The following is a 23,183-nucleotide window of genomic DNA, read 5'->3' on the forward strand; positions in this document are numbered from 1 at the left end:
ACTCTGGTCCTGATGTCTTGTAGCTGTGCAGTCGATCAATGGACAACCTTGACGCCCCTCCACCTCTACCCGTCTCATTTGGTTCCCAGCGCCCCCTTTGTCACTAAATCTACCCCTCTTGTACTCTGGGCGACAGATGGCCCTGCATCGCCCCCAGATCTCTTCAACAATCACATGTCACAGCCCCTTCTTGAATGCTTGCATCCGGTATCCACTTCCGGTGTTTGCATCATTTACTTGAGCCGTCGACCGCTCCCATCTCCACAGTCCCTGGCTGCTGGGAAGACATCCTTGGCCCTTGGAACCTGAAGCTCCAACCTGAAGCTACCCATATTGCTGTATATTCACAGTATAGTACGCCAGCTGGCAATACCTAAACTCTTTATCCTGGATGGAGGTTATGGAGGTTGATCCACACGTGCCCACTCCAGCCCCAATGTCCACGATGTCCAGGCACTTCTTGGTAGTCTCACATACATCCTTTAAGCGTACCAAGGGTTAGGCCTCGCTTACCTGTACTGTCAGGCCGCCTCACATTCCGGCATAGGATACCATGGACTAAAACTGTTGAGATTACCATATCAACAATATAGCACCTGACTGTATTTGGGCATTGATGAGGCGTCCGGGGTGTGGAGAGTGGGACGTTGTTTCGCGGCCATGCATTGTCCCGCTTACCTCCGCGGCCTGCCGCTCTTCAGATCCACATTGCATTTACTCTCCAACCCAGATTTAGGTATCGAGTTGGCCAGTTGGCCAGTTGGCCAGATGACAAGCTGACAAACTGATGCATCGCCTCCGATCACAATGATCTACAGAACGGTCGTACCAGAACAGAAGCGGGGATCGGCGGATTCCTCGATCGAACGCTCTGGACTTCTGTGTTCGTGTACTATTCTCTTGTGCCTCGCGAGGCGTATTATACCCATTACAATTTACAATTCCACAATCCACTGATGCAAGCCTCAATTTCTCGGACACCTTCGGTTTATCCTACGGCGAGACAATTACTTGCCCAGAAGCGGATAATTGACGGGACATAGTATAAAATGTGTAACCAGCCAGTCACAATGGGAACTACTGTAGCCGTCCCAGGTGTAGCGGTTTCCGGTTCATCCAGTGCTTGCCCACATCAAGCGGACTAGTGGATGTATTCGTAACGAGTTGGTACGGTAAGCAACTCGTGATCGGATGAGCTCATGAGCTCAAAGAGCGCTGGATGTGGGCTGCGGAGTCATGGGAACGCGTTATGGATGATTATGACCGAGATTAACAGAAGCAAGCCATAGAGTTGTTGGTCAACTTGATGTGCTAAGAGTATTTTGTCTAGGATTATCCAAGCATCCAATCATCCAAACAGGGAAAATTGGCCGATGGCTTGAAATTAGAGTTAAGCCACGTCCCAGTGGACCGAGTGCTTTTCCCTTTGAATCCTTGAATCCTTGAAAAGTTCAGGGTCATTTAGGGAGTAGAGCAAACAACGCTCTTACCAAAAAAAAAGCCCCTTTGGCATTTAGAAATTTGGTGACGACTTGCTGAGTCACGGCTTTTGGGAACTTGGACCCTTTGTCTTTGGTTGTAGGCTAAATCAAATATAAACAACCTATAGTATCAGCCAAAGCAAGGGATTTCAGAGACAAAAGGAATGTATATAGCGGAATTGACGGAATTGACGGAATTGGACACAGTCAACAGGGCCTAGGCTCAAGGAGGAATGGCATGCCCGCACCCTCCGCTCTTTCCGTATTCTCCGCATCCCGCACCAGCCTGACGACCTGCCTACCTGACCAGGATTACCAGGAATGTTAGGCTCAGACCTCGGAGCCTCGGAGCGACGCCTGAAATGTGACATCAGTCAATGCACGAACGTGGCTCTGCTCGTCGACATGTAAGGTTAATTGTGCGACACTCTAATTCCGACACTCTAATTCCACTGTCGCCATGACTTGTATCTATCGCTACAGAGGCACACTACTGACAATATGCTGTGGCTTACATGAATCTGGAGGCTAGTAACGGCGACCCAGTGCGCGTTCGTGGGTTCCACCTCCGCGCTCGCGGGCTACGGCGTCTGCAAGCCAACGGAGTCCCTTAAGCGTATACCGCGCAAAGAGGAAAATGGGCACATGCGGGCGGATGGACAAGTTTCCGCTCACGCTCACGCCTCCCAGGCTGCCTAAAATGGGACTTGTGTGTGTCTCCTTGGTTGGCGTGCTCGAGCCTGAGCCAGGGGTGCCCGTGCCCGGAAGTAGGGAGGTGCTGGGTGGACGGCTCTGGAGAGCCTGGACGACCAGGAATGGGTAAATAAGCGAGAAGATCGCCATGTTGATCAGGGGTGGCCCAAACGACGTGAGAAGCGTCGCGGGTAGGCCTGGTGTCAGATTGCCAGGACCGCAAGACCAGAGCGGTGCAGGTATATTTAGAATAATACGGTACTCACCAAATCCGAACATGTACCATCCCCGTGACGAGATGTAGGTACATCGCGTTTCAAGTGACCACTGCCGTGATACGAAACTCCATCTGCTGTCAGGAATGTCATCACAGGCTGTGCTGATCGACGGAATATATTTCGCAACCGTTCTGTCTCACAGCCTCGGTGGAGCAGAGCCGGTGCCTTGGCTATTTTTTGGCAGGCGGGCGTTGGGCAGGCGTCGGCAGGCATCCGGGCGGGCATTCTAAAAAAAAATTCGAACAGGCACTTTGTGAGAGCCGCTGCACACAGCTTGCGATGCGCTTCACTACATGCCATTGGTTTGGCAGCGTGAATGTGGCACCCGTAACCGAGGGTAGGGTACCCGAGACGGATACGATTTTGGAGACGTCCCGAAGACGGATATGAGGACAGAAGCACGGGCCTGACACGGATACGAATAGGCATAGAGGGATCCGACAGGGGTGGCGTAGCAGAATGGGCCAGGAACAACGGGGACGGGCACGTAGCGACTTACTCGTAAGCATAATAGGCATTGATTAAGCAGATGAAACTGATGGACAGCAGTCGACCAACGACAGGGACGAGCGAGAGTGTACGTGCGACCAGCGTAAAATCCGCAATGAGGAGGAGGCGTGTGAGGGTGAGCCAGATGCGGTCCGTAGTCGTGGGGCTTGGCGCAGCGGGAGTGTGCAAGGGCTGGTGGCGGTAGCTGGTGTGAGTGTGCCTCCAGTTTGGAGCGACGAAAGGCAGAATGCAGACTGAGACCGAAATAATGGAATTACAGAACAGCGCGACAGGTGTAGAATCTCACGACGACGACTGCAGGTGTGATAAAAAGGATCACGTCGCCAAAGCGAGTTGAATATCACGACCGCAATAAGCAGCGACGCAGACGTCGGCCGCGACCACCAACATCGACGCAACTAATATTCCCCACATGTCCCACACTCACCTCGGATGCATCATGCCCTGCGCGCGCTTGGCGATTCCCGGGCCCCAAATCGCGTTGACCCAGAAACAAACAGCGAACAGGGGCCAGCTCAGGAGCGCATTAAACCAACCCCTAACCTCGCCCGCCACGGCGTGGTCATGCTCCCGCCGAAAAAGTGGCGACAGAACGAGGGGGAACAGGGACAACAACGACAGCGAGAGGAGGTTGATGAGGGTGAGCTTGACAGCTTGTGACCGGAGCTCAGGGTCGCTGGCGTGAGCGTTGTGTGCGGAATGTGGCTCGAATCTCATCCTGTTGACAAGACCATGAGACATGGGGGGTAGAAGTCGGCCATAAAGCTATCTCCATGCCCCCGTGCTCTGCTGCAGGGCATGGAAAAATACACTACAAAGGCGAACTGTCGACCGAAGCCACTGCACGACCACCTCCCACCCCCTAGGATACTTCCTGGGGCCTAAAATACTTCCACTTTGCAACACTTGGACACACAGTCACACCCGGAATGCAAGTACGACACTGCAGGGCAGATGATCGTCGTGCCCTGCTCCAGTGCGAAGCACGGGCCAGTACACATCGTCACATCGTAGAAGAAGAGGATGAGGGTGACGGAAGACGTACCCCGGATCTTGGGGCGCGAGTGATCGAGATCTTCAAGAGAGAGAGAGATTGACAGATTAGAGGGATTGTAGGGACTGGAAGGCACGTGTGTGCAACGCTCTTTTGTTCTCGTTCAGAGGATCGTCGTGGCGCTCGCACACTCGCACGCCAGCGATGATCTCGATCGTCTGTTGCGCTTTGGCCGGCTTCGCGTCATGGATCGGCGGAACGCCGTGTCCGTCGGCTCTGGGGGTCTGAGGTCCAGAGACATGTCAAGGCGCGGATGCAAAGGGAGAAGGGTGGAGGTTGAGCACCCTAGCTCGCAGCTCGCACTGCGCCATCGAGAGCGAGAGCGAGAGCGGAGGTACACATGCTGGAACGCTGGAGCGTCCAAGCACGGATCCGGAGGTATGCCGGAGCAATGTGGACTCCGCCTGCCGCGCCGCTGTCACCGTTCCTTCACCCTCGATGCACGTCCGCTCTCGGCTATGCAGGAGATAGCCCTCGAAACTTCCGCTGCCAAGTCCCTCCTGCCGATCTCTACCGACCCCTCACAACCAATGACCTCCACTCCTCTATGCACGGATACCGTTCGCGCTGTCTCAATCCCTGCCGAGCTGTCGATACCCCGCCACAGTGCCGGAGACCTCGGCAATTCCCGAGGCCGGCGGTCATTCGGGGCCCTACGGGCACCCCGTCGCAAGGCCATCTTGTCCACTCTTCTCTGCTTCTTGTAGAATTCCAGATCTGCGCTACCTCCACTCCACTCCACTCGGCTCATTGCAGACTTTTCCGCAACCCCTCTCCCTCCATCAAGTTGCACTCCAACCCCATCCTCCCAATCCAAAACAAACAACCCCACGAGCCAGTACTCACCCCCAAACAAGGCCCCAACTCCTCTGAACGCGGATCACGTCCTTCACCCCAGCGAAAGCGGCATCGCGTGCCCGCGCGACGCGTACCGCCATCTCCCCGCCGCCGCGGTCGTCAAATGTCTCGATGCCCAGGCTGAGGTATGGACTGGTTGACGTTGTGCTCGGGTATGCGGCGGCGTAAGCTGTCGGTGGGGAGTAGGGCATCTGCAGTGAGTGCCGGCTTGGACTGCGCGGGGAGCCAGTTAGGGGCGAGCCTGAGCCTAGGCGCGGACTGCCAGGCAGAGTTGAGCGGTGAGGAGAGGGCGACGCGGGCGGCGTCGCATGCCTACCATGTGGAAGAGGCGGAGGCTTCGAGTCGCTCAAGTCGATTACGCCGGGACCTCGACGTTGGATCATTGTCAGTGCTGGATGTTTGGTGTTGATAAACAGTACATTGAATTGTAGGGAGGTGAATGGTGATGTGGAGGCGTGCCTGGTTGCGGAGTGGAGGTTTTCTGATACTGACGCTGATCCAAAGGGACACTTTGCATCGTTGCTAACATCCGCAGCTCGGCCAGCTCGGGCTGTATGACTTGTCTTATCGGATCGTCGGATGGTGGATTGAGGGTGCAAGAAGTTAGTCTCAAGAAACAAGTGGTAGTCACCTGGGTAACCCAAGTGACAGACGGTCACGCTCATCTCGATTACAACTCCCGCTGCTGCCAATGCATGAATCTCACAAGCTGCTCATGCTTTTCATCACTCGTGGCGCTTACATACTCTCTCCAGCTCCTAACCTCCCCCTCACTGCGGAGCTTCTCCTAGCCATCTGCCAACACCAGGCCGGACTCCACCGCCGCCGTCCGACCTTCAAGACCCAGGTTGAACCACCGCTCGTACACGGTAGTGCGCATGGCGCGCCCGGTACGCTGGTTGATACGCGCCTCCCCGTTCACCACGGCCGCGCGGTCCGCCATCTCAAACGCGTCGTCAGCGATGACAATCGAGCGCACAATGGGAACGACGTCAAGGAAGAGCGAGGGGTGGGGGAGGAGGTGGGCAGTCAGGGGAATGAGGGGATCGAGGAAAGGCAGCAGGCCACGAATGTACGATGTCCTACACGAGTTAGTCCAGTAGGCTGCCTCCAACTCACTGGTCGTAGTGCAGCTGACGGAGATTCCGGTGCAGGCCGCCACCAGCGCTCTCCACGAGCGCCGCAGCCACGTCAGCCGCGGCGTCATACATCGCAAGCGCAGGATGCAGGTCCTGCACATCCGGCTTGTAAATAAGCCGAACGCCGTCCTGATCATCTGCTGTGGGAACAAATCGATCACACTCGGAGATCTGGAGGGATTAGTTGTGTTCGTGGCGGCCACGTACCTCCTGAAGAGCCCAGGGTCGTGGCGCCACAAAGGCGTCCGCGTACGACTCGGCGTCCAGCTGACGAGTCAATCTCCCGATATCTCCGAGGCTGTGGTTGCGGACGCCACAGTGGCGGCGCCGCTCACAGGCAGATTGCCGATCAAGTTGCATCTGCATCAGAGCGGCACGAAGATCGAACCTCGCCTCTGGTTCGTTTCCATTTGGTGGAAGTGGTTGCTGAACAAGGTCAGGCAGACAAGGCCGTGAACAATCTTTGAAGAGGCGCGCAACGTCGCAGGAAAAACCATGCTTCTGCGCGATACTCGCGAGATACGGCTGGGCAAGGCAGGAAGGGGCGGCGCGGAAGTGCAGGATGGCCTGGAGGGGCAGGATGTCGGTGGGCACTGAGGCAAGATCTGCTGTCAGCTTCAAGATGTATATCTAGCTCACCATTACAAGTGATGACCACAGGGCGGCGCGACTCAGCGATGATAGACACGACGGCGGGCCAGAAAGTGCTCGCCTCGTCGAAGAGGATATCGGCCTCGTCGATGAGGATCAGCGACTGCTTGGCTTTGACAGTAGAGGTCTCGGCTGATGATTCTGACGCCGAGGGCGTGTCCTCCTCGAGCTCGATCGGGTCGTGCGCCGACCCTTGGCTACCCAGCGCCGGCTGGTTGATTTTCGGCTTTGCTGCGGCATTGGAGAACATGGCCATCGCGGCCGCGGCCACAGACTTCTTCTTGTCACGCGATCCCACGGTGTGGTTTTTGCTTACGTCGCCGACGAGGTTCACCATTTGCGGGCCAGTCCGCTTGCCAATGCCAGGGTACACCTCGAACACCTCCCATCCGAGCTCAGTTGCGACAGCATGGACAGCGGCACTCTTCCCGGTACCGCTCGGTCCCGTGAGGACGATGGTGTTGCCCACGAACGCACCGAGGGGAGGGTACGAGTTAGGTCGCTGGCCTGGCCCAAGGAACGGCTCCTCATATGGTTCTGGAGGCTCCTCGTCCGCAACCTCGGCTGCAGGCTCACCGAAGAGGCCGATGTCGTCAACGATCCAGCAAAGGTCGGGGTTGACGATCTTCTGCCGTGGCACTCTGCGTATGACCTTACGCGACTCAGCTTGGCCAATCGAGAGCGCCTGGAGCCAGTCACGAAGGTACACTGCCTCAAGCTCGTTGCCGAGAACGGCCCCAGCCTCGCGAGGCCGAGTGCGCTCACACCAGGTTTCTCGTCCGTCGTCCGGTCTGTTGTCGGACAAGACGGCCGCGATCGCCGGGTGCTCGAGGATGAAGGGTGGTGCGGATATGGGCATAGGAGACGGTGTCGGGGAAGGTGTGCGAGGCGATCGGGCTCTCGTGAGGACGTCCTGCCAGAATGTGCCGTACGTGTCTTCTTCGACAACTGTTGGGCGCTCTCGTCGGCTGACCGTCGTGAACGCGGATGGCCCAGCCTCAGCCATACCCAGGTGATTAGGCCACTCGCCGCCAGGCAACGGGGCGGCTGGTTCGTCACCTTCACGGCAGTTGCCCCAACCGTCCTTGAGGGTACCCAGCGTCGGCTTTCCTCCGTTGCTGAAGAAGGCGTGGACCTGAGCCTTCTTCAAGGCACCGTTCGTCGCTTTTGGTGTGGCACTCCCGCTGGGAGGCGCGGTGGCAGCCCCGGTAGCAGGTGTCACTGCCCCACCTCCCACCTCTGACACCTCGAACGTCATCAACAGGTCGCGCGGACGTCGGCCAAAGAACGCGTGTGTCTGGTTATTATCGCTAGAGAACACGATGTTCTTCCTGCGCGGCACGGCGCGCGGTATGTCGTCCACCTCGACTGGGTCGTGAGCCTCCCCCGTCCCCCTGTGCTGGCGCACCCGCGATGCGGAAGGCGTCCCGCCAGTGAAGATGACGTCTGGGTCGGGGTCGGAGTCAGAGGTGGCGTGAACAGAGTCGGGGGAGAGCTCGATGCGCGTGTGCGAGGGGCTAGGTGCGCTGGTAACGAGCGGCACGTTCTTGGGAGGTCGTCCGCGCTTTCGTCCGGGCTTGGCTGCAGTCACTGGTGTCAGCTGCCAAGCACGCCTTGCCTCCACTCTAACTCACCTTCTCCAGGCACATTCGTCTTGCGCTTCCGGCCCTTCTTCTCCTCTCCGTTCTCCGGTGGTGGTGGTGGTGGGGGTGGTGGGGTGGCGACGCTCATCCCATCAGCGCCAAAGACCAGGAGGCCCTGTGGCACATCGTCCTTCTTTCGCCGCTTGCGCTGCGGCGCCTTCTCTTTCTCTTTACTGAATTGCAGCTGGCCAGGTTGTCCCCAGAGCGCGGCAAGCGTGCCGCGCGGTTGTGGGTCCGGGGAAGGTACCTCCGCGGACGGGCCAAGCTGCTCATCGTTATGCATGCTGTCATTAGCGGCCAAGTTCAACTTTATAATAGCCTACCTACTGTGCGTTCAGCGTGGCATGAATGATTGAGCGGAATGGAGATGTGACGGAGGAGAGGTCAAGATGGCTAACAAGGAAAGTCAAAGGGACACACACGTGGGAGCTCGGCAGGGCTAGTGTTTGGCTCGGTTCCTTCCTCCGACACCGCACGCGTCATCCGCTTCTCACGGTTCGGGACCAAGCAAATAGTTTATGTCTCATGTCTCATTAACCTCTGGATAATGAATACAAGCGGTGTTGTCAATGAGACATGACATGGGGCATGCATACCGCGTACCTCATCTCTGTGGGGATTTGGGAAGAGGGGGGCAAGCTGTAAGGGCCAGGAGGCAGGAGGCAGGAGGATTGCAATAGTCATCCATCCAAAGTCATGGTGAGGACTTGCGAGGAAGGCCCAGTCAGGCACCCTTAGAACAACCCACGCAGCCCTCAAACTCCAATTCCTCCAACCTCGGTGTCCACGGTGGCGCACAACATCGCTCCCGAACAATGCACAAACGCAGACAGAGCCAGAGGAATCTCTTTCTCATTGATACTCTTCTACTCATTCACCCCTTGCAATTAAGAGTATTGTGTAACAACGCATTTCATAAAACCAGACGCGTAACTATCGGGATATCGAATGGTGCACGTTTTGGTGACATCTGGAAACCGGATTCAGGGATACCCAGCCTAAAATAATACCCTTAGGACCCTGAGAATACTCCTTAGGGTAATTGAGGTTTGTTAATTGGATTAGAATGGATCAAGCTCGGTCCATGTCGGGACCGCACAGAGAGAAGGACGGAGGGAGGGAGAGAGCCCTCGTCACCTCAACCCGTCTCATCTCTACTGTCTGTCACCATCTCCACATCTCCACATCTCCAATATATCCACTTCTCCACACTCTTTCCCTCTCGTACACTCTCCTTCCCCCCATCTTCATTCTCCTTCACGGACACGCTTTAGACGATTCCACATTCTCTCCCGACAGGACGCTGCGGCGATCTGGAACGACGACGCGATCTGGTCCCTCTGTGCGCGCCCCGAGCATCAATCCTCTTGGCCCACTAGGCCATCTGGTGGAACGCCCATCGCTTGGATTCCGTCGCCGCCCTTCCTTGAGGTCTGGTCACGATCGTTACGTCTGGTGCATTCGGCCCTGCTTGTCCGGTCGCTTGATCGGTGGCTTGAGTTGAACAACCGACACCGTGCACCCCATGCGTCTTGCCACCAACCCTGGCTCCGACGCCTCTCTCTCACCGTCTCCACCCACACAATCCACGCGATGGCGACAATCGCTTGACTCTGTCCCACCACATTCATAATTTCTTCCCCAACATCTTCCTTGAGCCACATCAACTCTCCACACAGAAGCCAAGTTTCAATAACTACTCGCGTTTCGTCTGGCCACAAGCCGACTCGCGCGGTGCGGACGGGTAACAGCGCAACCAACTGTTCATCTTCCTTCCGTTGGGTGAATAGTTCCGCATACTCTCTCCTCGCCTGGGATCTCGCATTCGTGTCCCACGCCGCATCCCGCGTCGTCCCACGACAAGACGCCTCCGTCCCACGCGTCTCACTCACAAACTCCTTTACATCCCATCCTGCGTCTACGCTTTTCCCGGTCTCGCCAGGCTCAAACGCCAATTCCCTCATCCACTACCTCGCGCACTATGGCAGCGAGTCATTCTCCACTATTCCTCGGCCCTCCAAGCACGGCGCCATCGCTGAGGAGCGGGACATCCACACCCCAACCTCCACTACGGTCGGCGCCAGGATCAGACCTCCCAAAGTCCAACGCCAAAGCTCTGAGCAGCCGGCTCCGTCATCTCGTTGACAACCCATCGCGCGCCGCGACGTTCGCGGTCAACCTCACAATACACGAACTCAGCAATATCCCCCAGATCAACGGCAAGTTTGCGTGTCGCTGGAAGTTTCGCGGCCACAAACCAAGTAACGGGGACCGGCTGCTGGAGCACCCTGAGCAGCGGAAGCCGCTACCAACAACTCGCAATGTCGTCAACCCGGCCCTGCGGCATTCGAGCAGCATGATGTCACTGCGAACATCACAGGCGGGGTCGGGCACTTCGACGCCCGCACTTCAATCGTCAAACGCAAAACAGCGCTCGCTTCAAGTCCTCGCGCCAACTGTCCCATCACCCAACTTTCCCATCCGCCGTTACTCTCAGCATGCTCTCCCTGCATCTGTCGTCTCCCGATCCTCAAGGTCCACGAATGTGGCTCCTGCTCTTAATGGCGACCCCGCGCACAGCAAGGAAGCTTCGGCAGGCTCCGGCACGACCGGCACCACCAGCACAGTTTCCACCTCGTCTGTGGCCCTCGACGACGCCACCAACGTCTATGACGTAGTCGAGGACGGTGTATCACAACCTCCGTCTGCGACACAGTCAACATATTCTCTCAATAACGCCATCACCAAGCCAGGCGGGCTGCCTGTCCCTGGTATGTGGGGCCGCCCCAGATCGGCATGGCGCTCGGGGACTGCGCCCGCTGCGTTCGCTTCAGATGAACAGACCTCTGTGACGTCTGCTTTACCCTCACGTGCAGCGAGTGTCCACTCTGTCGGATCTGCTGGCGCTCCCGCATCGATCGACTCGGGCGCCCCTTCGAACGCCCATGCTCCTGACTCGACCGAACGGCGTGGCATGACGCCGATCGAGAAGATTCATGCGCACGCCGTGCAGTGGGAGTATGAGGTGCAGTACGTGATCCGCGTTCCATTGGGCAAGCCTGTACCAGTGGCCGACAAAGGCAAGACGCCCTCGCCCACTCGCCGCAACCGCACTCTACCCATCCTGGGGGAAGGGCCTATGAGCAATTCCGGTCTGAAGCTGGAGATCGAGGAGCTACACGACGGCAACGAAACGCATCCACGGCCATTCGGGCATGTAAACCTCGACCTTGCGCCGTTCGCCGAGCTGGGGCCCACGTCGCGCAAGTTCCTGCTCAAGGACAGCAAGACGAACGCGACTATTCGAGTGAGTGACCACTTCCTTGGTCGTCTGAGTGCGCTGACCTCAGATCTCCATCGATATGCGCTTCATCGGCGGGCAGCAGCACTGGGTGACGCCACAGTTAACAGAGGGCCATTTTGTCAACGACATCTCGCAGCTCACTGGCGATGACGGCGGCTTATACAAAGAGCGTGAGTGTTCAGTTGGAGGTTTGCGCTGACAGCACAGTCCAGTTGATCCCCACTGCATCGCGGTCGTCCGACTCGGCGACTTCATCGTCCATGTCGGGCCGCCATTCCAATCACTTGGGCAACTCCGAGACATGTTTGGCACGTCCGTCACCGAACGCGAACTCCATCGCCTCGCAGCACGCCAAGCACACCTACAAGCCATACCAGCACCACTTGCGGCCTGAAATACGCTCAGCTCGCACGAGGGAAGATTCGATATTGGACGACTGGAATCCCCATAGATTCCCCGCGAGCTCGACTGGCCAGTCACTGGGCACGTTCGGCAAGCCTGGAACCGAGTCCACCAACTCGTCCACGTGGACGAACGCGAGCTCTGCGTCGGCCCAGGCCATATTGGTGTCGCAGCCCTTACAAATGTCACCGCCGCCATACCCACCGATTGACCGGTCGACTGGGGGTTATTTTGACACACCGACGATGCGTACCCTGACTCTGGAGTCTCCATCAACCTTCACTAGGGGCATGAGCATGTCCGAGGACTTACTCTCGCCCACCGAAATGTCGCCTACGTCCCCGGTTCTGGGACCACTCTCTCCAGACCAATCGCCCCCCTCAATGGGGCTGACGAAACACGCGAGACAACACAACAGCCACAGACTTTACCTGCGCGACCGCCAGGGCCACTCGAGCGACCTGCAGCCGGACCTGGTCATCGAGCACGTCTTCAATCCACAGGCAGCGGAGGTGGTGGGTCCATTTACCTTCGTACCAAACGAGCAGGACGAGGACATGATGTTTGAGGACGAGATGGGCGGCCTGCAACTTGACACTGAGCCCGATGTGCCCGTCCACCACCGTCGGTGGTCTCGAATCCGCCGACGCGTCATCAGCTCAACGCACCGTAAACAAACGGCTTTGGAGGGAGGCGGCGTGTCGAGCGCTGTTTATTAGACTTAGATTACATTTCTCCAAGGAGACAGCGGTTGTACAGCACATGTATGCATGTATGCATGTAGAAGAGTGCCATCCCATGTCGGGGCACAGTCTATTGTTTCCTTGGCCTTTCAAGCGCTCGGAAAGCTGTGCTTCTCGTCGTGGAGTTGGTTCAAACTTTAAACCTGCTTGAAGTGATTTGCTTGTAGATTGGGCGATTGGCCCACCAGCCATACGTGCTCCACAGTCTCCACTTGTTGGATTGCCCGATGTTGTTAGGGAGCTTGACAACGGCCCGTTCTGCAGCCCTGTTAAAGTGTCGATGGGCGCAAATGACGGAAGAGAAGAGAGCGGAAGATTAAAGTGATCTCAATATTCGACGGCGGTAATGACGCACATCGTCTGAGATTCCGCTGTCTTCCCTGCGCAGATTCAAAGATCCTCCATCTCCTTCACCAAACACCTTCTTTCCCCCTGCCCATCGCGCGCACAACCATCTAGACCACTCCACGGCGCCGTCCACTGAACCCATGCGTCCCCGTACTCGGCTCCAATTGCGATGAATCGAGACGGCGGCGAGGGCAGCCGTCCTCGGGGCAACCAGACTCCGACCCGCCAGAAGCCGAAGAAGCCACGACCCATCCAGGAGCCATACCTCGTCACCGCGCCGCCGAGCAGTCTCCGCACTCCACCATCAGATGATACTGGCTTAATCCTCCCTTCAACCTATGCGCGCAGCCTGCGACCGCCGCTCACATCTAACGCCAGCGGCTCGGGGAGGAGCTATGCAGCCAACTTTCTGTCCCCGCCGGCGATCATGGCGATGCCCTCCGCCTCAAGACCCTTGTCATACCCGGGGCCATCGAGGGGGTACGCTGCTAGCTTGATCTCCCCGCCGGCGATTATGCCTGGTGGGCGGCCGAACGAGCCCCTCCAATATGGGCGGACGACGCCGCGCGGGCGCCTGGGATCACATCCCAACATCAGCCAGCCCAGCCTGCGCCCCACGTCCTCAAATCCGAGTCCTAACGAGGGAGAGAGGCCCAGAACACCGACACGCCGGCGCAGGCTGCGTGCCGTCCAGGAGTCCATTCGACGGCGGCCGCGCGCTGATACCGTCAACTCGGTCGAGGAAGGGCGGGCGCTGGGCCTGGCTCGCGGCGCTAGCATGCGGAGGGTCAACGTCTGGGATGGTACGTCGATGAGATGCACAAGCTTACGGCAGATATCCCCACTGTGGAGGCACAGGCTGAAGAACCGCCACCGCCGTTTCCATTTCCCACAGCATCAAACTTGCGCGCACCGCCGACGTTCGAGCGCTTGCTCCCAGTACCGGAGACACCGCCGCCGTCGTTTGACGTCGCGCTTGCGAGCCCTCTTGACGCGTCGGTGCCGGCATCATCATTCCAACCACCATCACCGCGTCCCCTTGCACCACCACCAGGTCTTTCACCATTGCCATCTCATGAGCCCACACACACCACTACCCCAACGCCCGCATCACATCGCTCCCTCACCACGCCTGCGATCATTGACACGCCGTCCTCCCCTGAACCCTCGTCGAGTTCTGATGAAGGGGTTGCGGACGACCGACCGGACCGTCGGCAATGGAACGCGGATATCCTTGCCGGATATACCCTCGCGGAGCGGGTTGCGCGCGAAACCACCCGCTTGAAGGCGCGGACTCCCCGAGTCGAGGCGGCCCCGGATGCGGAAGCGCAGCGACTGGAGGCGATAGGGGAGAGGAGACGGGAGGCGAGCAGAGAAGAGGAGGAGAGGAGACAAGAGGAGGAAAGGAGAAAGGAGGAGGAGCGTAGAGAGGAGGACGCGTGGCAAGAGGAAGACGCGAGGCAGAGAGCAGCGGCTGAGAAGGCTGAACGAGAAGCTAGCGAAGCTGAGGCTCGTCGGGTGGCTGAGGAAGCAGCTCACCGGGAAGCTGCCGCTGTTGCGAAACGCCAAGTCCAAGCTGAAGCGGCGCGTCAAGCGGAGGAAATGGCCCGCCAGCGACGGCAGGAAGAGGAGGCAGCTCGCCTCCGCCGACGGGAGGAGCGTGAAGAAGCCCGGCGTGCCGCTGTGGCCGAAGCTGAGCATCGGGCTGCAACTGCCGCAGCCGTACGTCAGGCCCAGGAGGAAGCCCGCCAGCGTCTCAAGCTCGCCGAAGAGGAATCACGCCGCGCCGAGGCCGAAGCTGCAGCTGTCCGAGAGAGGGAGGAAGCAGATGCAAAAGCACGCCGCGCCGAGGCTGCTGCTGCTGCGATGCGCCGGTACGAGGTCGATGAGGCGCTGCGCGAAGCTGCGGTCGCTCACCCCGTGTCCTCACCAGACCTCGATGCTGCACGGCATGAGTTGGCGCATCGGCTCGCTGGGAGGATTGGAGCACGCGAGGAGATTGTCGCTATGGCAAAAGCGGCGCTGGCGAAGAAGGCGCGCCTGGCGACGTCGGGCAAGGAGGAGGGTCTGCAACCCACGTTGCCAGCGCAGTGTTTCCATGACGGTCTGGTACGGGCCGAGGACCCCGGTGTCGCCTATGACCTTGTCCTTGCGCCGCCCACATCCAAGACACCAGCGAGCCAGGTTGCGGCGAGCCAGCCCATTATGACGACGCCACCACGCATGGCGAGCACATCTCCGAGAGCTTTCGTCACGCCTACGCAGCCCCTCTTTTCATCACCCGCCCAACCATACAGACATCAGGTACAGCCGTCGACGGAGATACTGGAGAGCCCACCACACGGCCAGCAACCAAAGGCGGAGGGGCTGGGCCTCAGGGGCGTGAACCAGCGGTGCCCATCATACCCGGCCCAGTCGCCACCTCTCGGTTCTCACCCGCCTGCAAACTATGTGAACGAGTACCCCCCGATGGCGCCCGCTCAGCCCGCGCGCGCAACGCCGACGCCGACGTCAACGGCCCGACGCGCGTCTGTCACCGAATCGCCGGTGTTCGGAAACGTGCTCTCGAAATCCCCGTCAGTCTTCTCGTCGTCGCCTGCAGCGTCGCCGAACTTGGACCTCCACTCGCGCAGTCGCACGAGCTCGTCCTCCAGCTGGGGTCCACGGCCACAGCTCACCTCGCGCTCCAGCTCTGGCTCTGTCAACTCCAAAGCTACAAGACGGCTGAGTGGTCCCCGGCCTATGTGTAAAAAGGACAGGGCAGCCTTGGCCAGCTTACCAGACGTGGCGCCCCTGCCGACCCCGCCGCCCTTACGCACTACCTCTGCGGGCCGATCGACGTTGGAGGTTATCGCCGGACTGACGCCGCCCTCGAACATACCAACCTCCGTCCCAACGCCTGCGCTGCCTATGCCTACACACTCGCCTTCTCGGCCTACGTCAGCCTTACGCTCATGCGCTGAACCCAATCCCGCTAAGCCGACCTCGGAGCCAACTTCCATCCCCAGTTCTCCCCGCCCATCTGAAACCGCGGCGACTCAGTCGCGTCCACAGAGCAGCATTATCTCAATTGACAGCCACGCACCGCGGTCGCGCTCGAGCTCGGTATCAGGTCCGCGCCCGATGCAGAAATCTCGCAAGTCATCAGGCTCCCATTCTCAGTCGAGCGACGCACCGCCAGTCCCCGTTATCCCTGCTCGCCATCGGACTGGCTCCGCGACCGCTGTCGCGCTGAGGGACTATCGTTTTCCCTCGGATGGAGCGGAGTCGACCCAGTTGCCACAGCAGGTCCAGGAATCTCTGCAGGCTCCGGTGCAGTTCAGCCCAGCATTGACGACTTCTCCACGTGAAGAGTTCAAGCCTATACAGCCGCAGAAGAGAAGCGACAGTCTCTCGGCCTCGGACACGTCAGGCCACTTCCGCCAACCATCTCAGTCATCGGCATTGACGCCCTCCAAGTCACCCACTAGCAACGTACCCAGCAATCCGTCCCATAACAGTCGCAGCACCTCCACGGTACCTCCTCTCTCGTCGTCCTTGTCGCAGACACAGTCCCATGTGGTGTCGGTGTCACAGACGCCCCCACTCGCCCAGAGGCCAGACCAAGCGCACGTCCGAACGGACAGCGACGTCCTACCGCCGCCAGTGCCACCAAAGGACGAATTATTCCCCCCTGGTCACAGGCCCTCTGCCGAGTCATCCTCTCCAGCTTCAGGTGGAGCGTATCGGACTCAGGCTCAGTCTTCGCATAAAGACACCAGTGAGAACCAGGTGCAACCTGTGCCATTCAACAGACTTTCTGTCGGGATGGGCCGTGACTCACGCTACGATCTGCTCAAGCACGTCCTAAATCCAACGGATTCTGTGGCAACATCTCAACAGAACCGGAATGGGACGGAGAGTGGCGAGACGGTGGAGCTCATCCAGGAGCTCGACCCAATCGATAGCAAAGGGAAGCGTCCCGCCAACGGCGCACGGTCGTCCACGCCGGATTTGAATGGCCTCCTGGAGTCGTCTTCTGCGCTCCTTGAGCTACTTGATGAGGGCGCTGAGACGTCAGCGAAGGGAGCTGCAAGGGCCGCAGCCCGCCGGGCACTTGAAGGCGAGCTCGCGCAACAGCGCGAGATCGAGCGCCGCATCCACGAGCGTTCGGAACAGGACACCAGTCAGGATCACGCACTCGCTCTGGCTTTGCAGGACAGCCAGGACAGCGAAAACCCGAGCACGGCGAACGACGAAGCACTTGCGGCGCTGCTGGCCGATCTGCAGGCCGATGTCGGACCCAATACACAGGACCGAGAACGTGTGCAGCCACCCGCAAAGCAGTGGCCTGCGCTCTCATTCAAGGGCAAGGAGCGCGGCCCTCCACCCAAGCCCAGCAGACCACCTCCACCCAAGCCGCCTCGTAACGAGAGGGAGTGGTTGCCGCGCGCCGAAGAGGTGATCTCTGCTCCAGCGGAATCCAGCGTGTACACTGGACGTGAGCCAGTCCCGCCCCACAAGCGCGACACGCAGTACATGCTCGCGTCGTTCCCGATTCCACCGTTGCCTAGTCGTGCGAACGTACCGACTCCGCCACCACCTCAGCTGCCGCCCATCACGCCGTCACGGCCGCTGAGTCAGTTCCCACCGTCACGGCCCGAAAGCCAGTTCATCCCTTCCGGCGCGCCACCCCTTCCTACGCCGCCTGTGGCACCAGCACTAACACCCCAACCCGCTGTCCATCCGCCACCGACCACCCGCCCCGTCCCACCGCCACCGCCCCCCCTGAAGACGCGCCGGCCACCACCACCTCCCCCACTCCCGCGACAGAGCCACGAAGCACAGAGCCACGAAGCGCCTTTCAGGCCCCTCACGGTCCCGCCAATCCAGCTCGACGACGGGCCAGTCTCGCAGCCCCACGACCGGCTCCAGTCGCCGCTCTCAATGTCTTCAGCGTCGTTCTCTCCCCTCGATGATCCCAGGCACGACCACGAAACGAGCGGGTCTGCGAGCTCTCTATTGCGTACCGCGTCTCGTGCTCGCCCTCGTGGACGCCGTGACCCTCCGCCTGTCCCTCCTCGTCCGTGGTCGAGGATCGTGGAAAGCCAACCTGGCAACCCATTGCCACACAACCCCGACGATGCACCGGGACGGCCCGGCGCACCTAATCTACCACCGATTCGCCTCTCGGTGGAACACGACCCCCCGCTGCATGACAACTCGCGTCGCAGCTCTGCCGCCGACCTCGAAAGCCGCCGCAACTCTGCTGGCCTGGACCACAGACACAACCGCCTTAGTGTCGACCTCCCCTCCCTGCGTCGGGGCTCATCGTCGTCCAGCATGTTCGCTGGCCTGAGACTCGACGCTCAGGGTCAACTGATTGAGGAGGAGCGCGCGGCCTCGACACTAGCCGAGACCGTGACTACCGAGACCGTGGTACCGCCCCCGGCACTGCCTGAAGCGCCTGGCGCAGTCCCTTCTGAGCCCCGTCAGGCCGGCGAGCGATGGGCCGAAGTCACCGATGTCGACCTGTACGCTTCGCTCGTCATTGGCGGTGCAAACGAGTACGAGGGTCTGAACCACCTCATAGACTTCCTCGGGCCTGCCAAGGCACCTGGCGCGACGCCCGATGAGCTCGCGACACTCGTCCCGGCGCCCGTGGTCGTGGACAGTCGCCGGGTCAACGCCGCCGGCAAGGTCAAGATCAAGTTGAGCGTCCTGGGCGTGCGCGTCACCAACTGCCCCGTATGTCTGGCGCAATACCGAGGCGACGATTCAGCTGTGCTCTTCCCGTGTGGTCACATATCACACGACAGCTGCGCTCGGAGGTGGTTGCGCGAGAGCGACGCGTGCATGGTGTGTCGCAACAAGCTGATTGACGACGGTGAATAACACCGACAAGCATGTGCTGTGCAGCGCATGGTAATAATGGGTTTTCTGTATTCCTGTGCCACTCTTGTACTGTATGTACGCATTCATCCGGTATGACGGGAGGACCCCTTTCCGTTGAATGCGTTCCTTTGAGAGGTGAATGATGGGCAATAAACGGCGAGTCTGGTCACAGACCTAGTTGTAGTCTCTACAGCCTGTGTGGCCCAATCTCAACAACCAGTCGGCCACTAAACCAGTTGACCAGTTGGTGCGGCCAACTTTCCATCAATCGCATCTACACTGCTACACTGCCGCCACGATATTGAGCGTCGTCTCGGTCAGAGTAGATTGTAAGGGGGTCGCCGCGCCTCGGAAACGGAACAGGCCTGGAAGGACTTAGAGTCACGCATTCTTCACGTTTTGCTTCCTTTCGCAGCCGCCACATGCCACGTTTCGTCCATCACCTAAGCCTGGTTCCGCCAGAAACTGGTGCTGCAACCTGCCTCCGAAAGCCGCCACCATTCTTGCTCAGCGCGGAAAACCTCGACCAGATTGGTGTGTTTCTCTCCCAATGCTAAAAATCAATACAGATTGACATTAGAAACTTCCAGGGATTACCCTCTGTCACCATTTATATGTACAACAAAGAAGATGTTGAATACGGCCAGTACTCAACGGAGGCAAACCTTGTTCAAAATTGCATCCGTAACCACACATCATCATCACTTTACACTAAGGACAGATCGATTAGCATCATTCCATGCATCTGCTCCTACTACCACGCTAGCGCGGCACTAGACCCACCAATCACAGGGGGCCAAACCCAACACAGACACACCTCATAGACCGCGTCTTACTTCAGTACTCTACTTCTGCATCTTACACTTCTCCTGCGCAACCCGTTGCATCTACCGCTGAGCCCTGCAGACTCTGTGACTTTTGAGGTGGAGTGGTCTATAGGCATTTAGCCACACTCAATGTCAGAAACAATCCATCTCTGTTCGTATAGTGGCTAGTATGCTCGCTTGTCATTTAAAAGTGACCGCGGGAGACCGGAGTTCAATTCTCCGACAGAGAGTGTTCATCTTTTGCTGTTTCGTCTTTTGACACCCCTCCAACGTCCCACGTTGGAGGGCGGACATGATCTGAGGACTCGTAGATGGGGGAGGTCTATGACAGGCCCAGCCCTGCCGGCCCAGGGCTCGAGTCTCAGATCCACAGGTGACATCTGCCCACTATTGTGTTGCCGTTTGTGAGGTGACGTATGGTCTGGTATGCTCTGGATGCAAACTTGAGGTCGAAGATGCGAGAGCCTCGGTCTGTGGTAGGAGCATGTCGGGTCTCGGTGATACAACGCTTGCTCAGAGTACACTTGTACACTTTCTAGTACACTCACAAATGCTGAACCCCCGACTGAGTAGCTCTAGTCACTGGCGCGGCGTCTTGAGTGAGTTCCCTTGTTAAGCTAGTTGATGTTGCTTGGCGCAGGGACGGCCCGCGCCCTCATGCACGCCGGAATCCGTCAGCTGGTTCTCACCGATATCCTTAGTCTGATTAGAATCGCGCCCAAGCTCGAGAACGCCGGTGCACAGGTCCTCGCACTCAGGGTGGACGTCTCGGACGAGACCGATGTGGAAAATGTGATCAAGCGCGCAGGGCGAAGTTTGGCAGCTGCATTACGTGGCGAATTGCGCGGGAATTATGGACGCGCGCAAGCTCTCCGACGCCAAGCCTGCCGACGTAAGTAGAGTAGAAGTGGGCCCAGCTGACATTAGTGGGACCTGGTGGTGGGGATCAATCTGCGCGGCGTGTTCCTCTGCTTCCACTGAGTTAAGGCTATGGCTCGGAAGATCCCCTGCCGTCCGATATCAATCCCGACCGGCAGCCGAGGGTGCCGCGAGCAGCTTGGGAACCCGAGCTGCGGCCCTCACGGGCATATACTCTGTCTATGCATGCTGAGATTGGGTAGGCCAAGGCCATCCGCTCGAGTATGCCATGCGGGGTGTGTGGATGTGAGTTGGCTGTTGAGAAATGAGATGCTGACAGCAGCAACAATGTCGCGCCCGGCATTATTGAGACGCCTATGACTACTTTGTCTTTCGCGGTGCCGTTCTTACAGAGCGAGAGCAACCCTGAACGCAACCGGGCACGGCGGAGGAGGTTGCTGACACGACCGTGTTCCTGCTGAACGATCGTGCTCGTTCGTCACGGGTGCGACGTGGGCTGTTGATGGTGGGATGATGATTTACTAAAGTTGAAATGCATCACTGTCGCTATCGATTCCCGGTCCATCGGGACCGGGATCGCGCCAGATCACAGACACCTGGGCGCTCAATGGAGCCGGGCACCGCCGCGTGACTACTCGACGGCTCCTCACAACAGAGAATACCCTCGCCGCGCATCCCACATGGGCACCTTGCGCCGCGCGCCAAAGTCTAACCCCCGCGTCTGGAGGTACTCGACGACCTGGACGGACGAGGACAGGGCGTTGAAGTACGTCTTCTCAGGCTTGACAAAGTGGCTCTCGAGCATGTACGCGAGATGGCGGTGGCTTGGGTCAGCTCGGACGTGGTACTAAGGGAGCTGGCTTGGGTACATACAAGAGGGAGAAGATGAAGCCATAGTCGAGGCCGAGGTTGACAAAGTTCTCGACGGCATGTACGGGTGTCCGGTCGTATCCTGCGAACAGAGCCGGGCTGGAGTTAGCTCGCATTCTATTAGCAGACTCACTTTGCTAACAGTCCACGCGCGGCCATGACGCCGTGCACGCCGCACTCTCTCCTCATCTTGTGTGCATCCTCCAGGTCCCAGAGATCGCCGTTGGCGACAGTCGGCACCTCGCCCCTGACACACTCGACCGCAAACGCGAGCTTGTCCAAGCTTACGGGGTCGGTGGAAGCCTGATGCCGTGTCCGGCCATGTACGGTGATATGGCTCACGCCCGCCGCGAGGGCAGTGCGGACGAGCTGTTCCGTTCGTCGCAAGTCGGGATCGACACGGATCTTGATACTGACCGGCCACTCCCACCCCATACGGTCGTGGACGCATCTCACCATATCCGCCACGAGTTCGGGCTTACGCAGCAGGGCGCACCCGATACCCTCAGCATATGCCCAGCGCTGCGGACACCCGCAGTTGATATCGAGTCCGTCGATGTGGGGGGCGATGAGCTCGGCGGCGTCGGCTAGACTGGGACCATTTGGTGACGCCATTTGGGCGAGGAGGGCGCCGCGAACCAGACGCGAATTTTGGGTTGGTGGGGTGGGGGTGGGTGGGAGGCGAGAGGTGGGGCGGGTATCGTGAAGCGTCTTGGTCACGCGGACTGTTGTTGGTGGAGGATAGGACGGGGGACGGGGGTCGTCGGCGTCACGCTCGTCAGAGATACGTAGCGCCTCAAGGGCGCCCAGAGCGCCTGGCTCGACTCGTGGTGGGTGCCGCCGCGGCTCCATCCAGAACACACCGCGCTCGTCTGAGCTCGTGCTCAGGTCGCTCACGCGCGCTTGCTGGCTCCGGCTGAACTCCTCCGCGAGGATCATGGGCGTGTGCGTGATCTGGGTTCAGCTGAAGAACTGAGGAAACGTGAGCAGCTGGGCCCAACTTACATGTGTCTCGTACAGCGACACGAGGTGGCGGAAGGGTACTGAGGTCAGCGCTGGTGTTCCAAATGGACTCACGTTTCGAGCAGCGTACCAGCGGCGCCAGGACATTCACCGTCTCGAACTCCTCGAGCATCGTGCGGACCGGCAGCCGCTCAGGCGTGGGCAGGTCAGCCCATGCCGCAGCCGTGTCCTCGGCCATGTCGGCGGCGGCGGAGGTCTCGGGGGAGATCATTGGGAGAGTGGAGGTGACAACAGCAATTCAGGTAACCTCAATGTAGCAGTATCGAAATATTTGGCGGGGCCCACTTCTTCAGGGATTTCATCGGTACATTGGGCCATTAGCCCACGCTGTAATCCCATTAGGAAGTCACCTGATCGCATTTCAGTTGTGGAGCTGTTGGTCGCTGCTATGTCGAGCAGCAAAGAAATCGACACTGTTGGTCACACGAGTGGACCCTGTGTTAAAAATGCCGCACCGTCACTTGTGCAGGTCGTATTCTAGCGCAGACTGTTGTCACCCAGACCGAACCATGCAACACAGGACTGATGAGACGTGATGAGGGTGAGTGTGGCGTCAGGATGCGGATACTTTGGGTTATTTTCCAGTGAGGTTCCTCATCGACGAAG

General features: G+C 58.9%; 5 protein-coding genes across 5 annotated transcripts; 2 read left to right on the top strand and 3 right to left on the bottom strand.

Annotated features, from left to right (window-relative positions):
- Positions 1 to 2,009: 2,009 nt before the first annotated feature.
- CcaverHIS019_0105080 (uncharacterized protein) lies at positions 2,010 to 5,257 on the bottom strand (the record flags this gene model as incomplete). Its single annotated transcript, XM_060601100.1, has 5 exons — positions 2,010 to 2,371; positions 2,441 to 2,523; positions 2,952 to 3,146; positions 3,390 to 3,638; positions 4,863 to 5,257. The coding sequence occupies 5 exons, from the start codon at positions 5,255 to 5,257 to the stop codon at positions 2,010 to 2,012; spliced, it is 1,284 nt and encodes a 427-aa protein (XP_060453056.1).
- A 404-nt stretch (positions 5,258 to 5,661) lies between these two features.
- Positions 5,662 to 8,915, bottom strand: CcaverHIS019_0105090 (uncharacterized protein; the record flags this gene model as incomplete). Its single annotated transcript, XM_060601111.1, has 7 exons — positions 5,662 to 5,956; positions 5,994 to 6,184; positions 6,221 to 6,618; positions 6,653 to 8,254; positions 8,299 to 8,591; positions 8,635 to 8,700; positions 8,911 to 8,915. 7 exons carry the CDS (start codon positions 8,913 to 8,915, stop codon positions 5,662 to 5,664), a joined length of 2,850 nt encoding a protein of 949 aa, XP_060453057.1.
- A 1,373-nt stretch (positions 8,916 to 10,288) lies between these two features.
- On the top strand, positions 10,289 to 12,732 carry CcaverHIS019_0105100 (uncharacterized protein; the record flags this gene model as incomplete). The annotated part of the gene is made up of 3 exons (XM_060601123.1): positions 10,289 to 11,614; positions 11,658 to 11,781; positions 11,819 to 12,732. The coding sequence occupies 3 exons, from the start codon at positions 10,289 to 10,291 to the stop codon at positions 12,730 to 12,732; spliced, it is 2,364 nt and encodes a 787-aa protein (XP_060453058.1).
- A 541-nt stretch (positions 12,733 to 13,273) lies between these two features.
- On the top strand, positions 13,274 to 18,978 carry CcaverHIS019_0105110 (uncharacterized protein; the record flags this gene model as incomplete). Its single annotated transcript, XM_060601134.1, has 2 exons — positions 13,274 to 13,907; positions 13,940 to 18,978. 2 exons carry the CDS (start codon positions 13,274 to 13,276, stop codon positions 18,976 to 18,978), a joined length of 5,673 nt encoding a protein of 1,890 aa, XP_060453059.1.
- Positions 18,979 to 21,330: 2,352 nt separating this feature from the next.
- DUS4 (uncharacterized protein) lies at positions 21,331 to 22,788 on the bottom strand (the record flags this gene model as incomplete). Its single annotated transcript, XM_060601145.1, has 5 exons — positions 21,331 to 21,508; positions 21,558 to 21,653; positions 21,688 to 22,508; positions 22,560 to 22,597; positions 22,632 to 22,788. The coding sequence occupies 5 exons, from the start codon at positions 22,786 to 22,788 to the stop codon at positions 21,331 to 21,333; spliced, it is 1,290 nt and encodes a 429-aa protein (XP_060453060.1).
- Positions 22,789 to 23,183: the final 395 nt, after the last annotated feature.

The sequence above is a fragment of the Cutaneotrichosporon cavernicola genome (genome assembly GCF_030864355.1).
Source record: "Cutaneotrichosporon cavernicola HIS019 DNA, chromosome: 1".
Taxonomy (NCBI): Eukaryota; Fungi; Basidiomycota; class Tremellomycetes; order Trichosporonales; family Trichosporonaceae; genus Cutaneotrichosporon; species Cutaneotrichosporon cavernicola.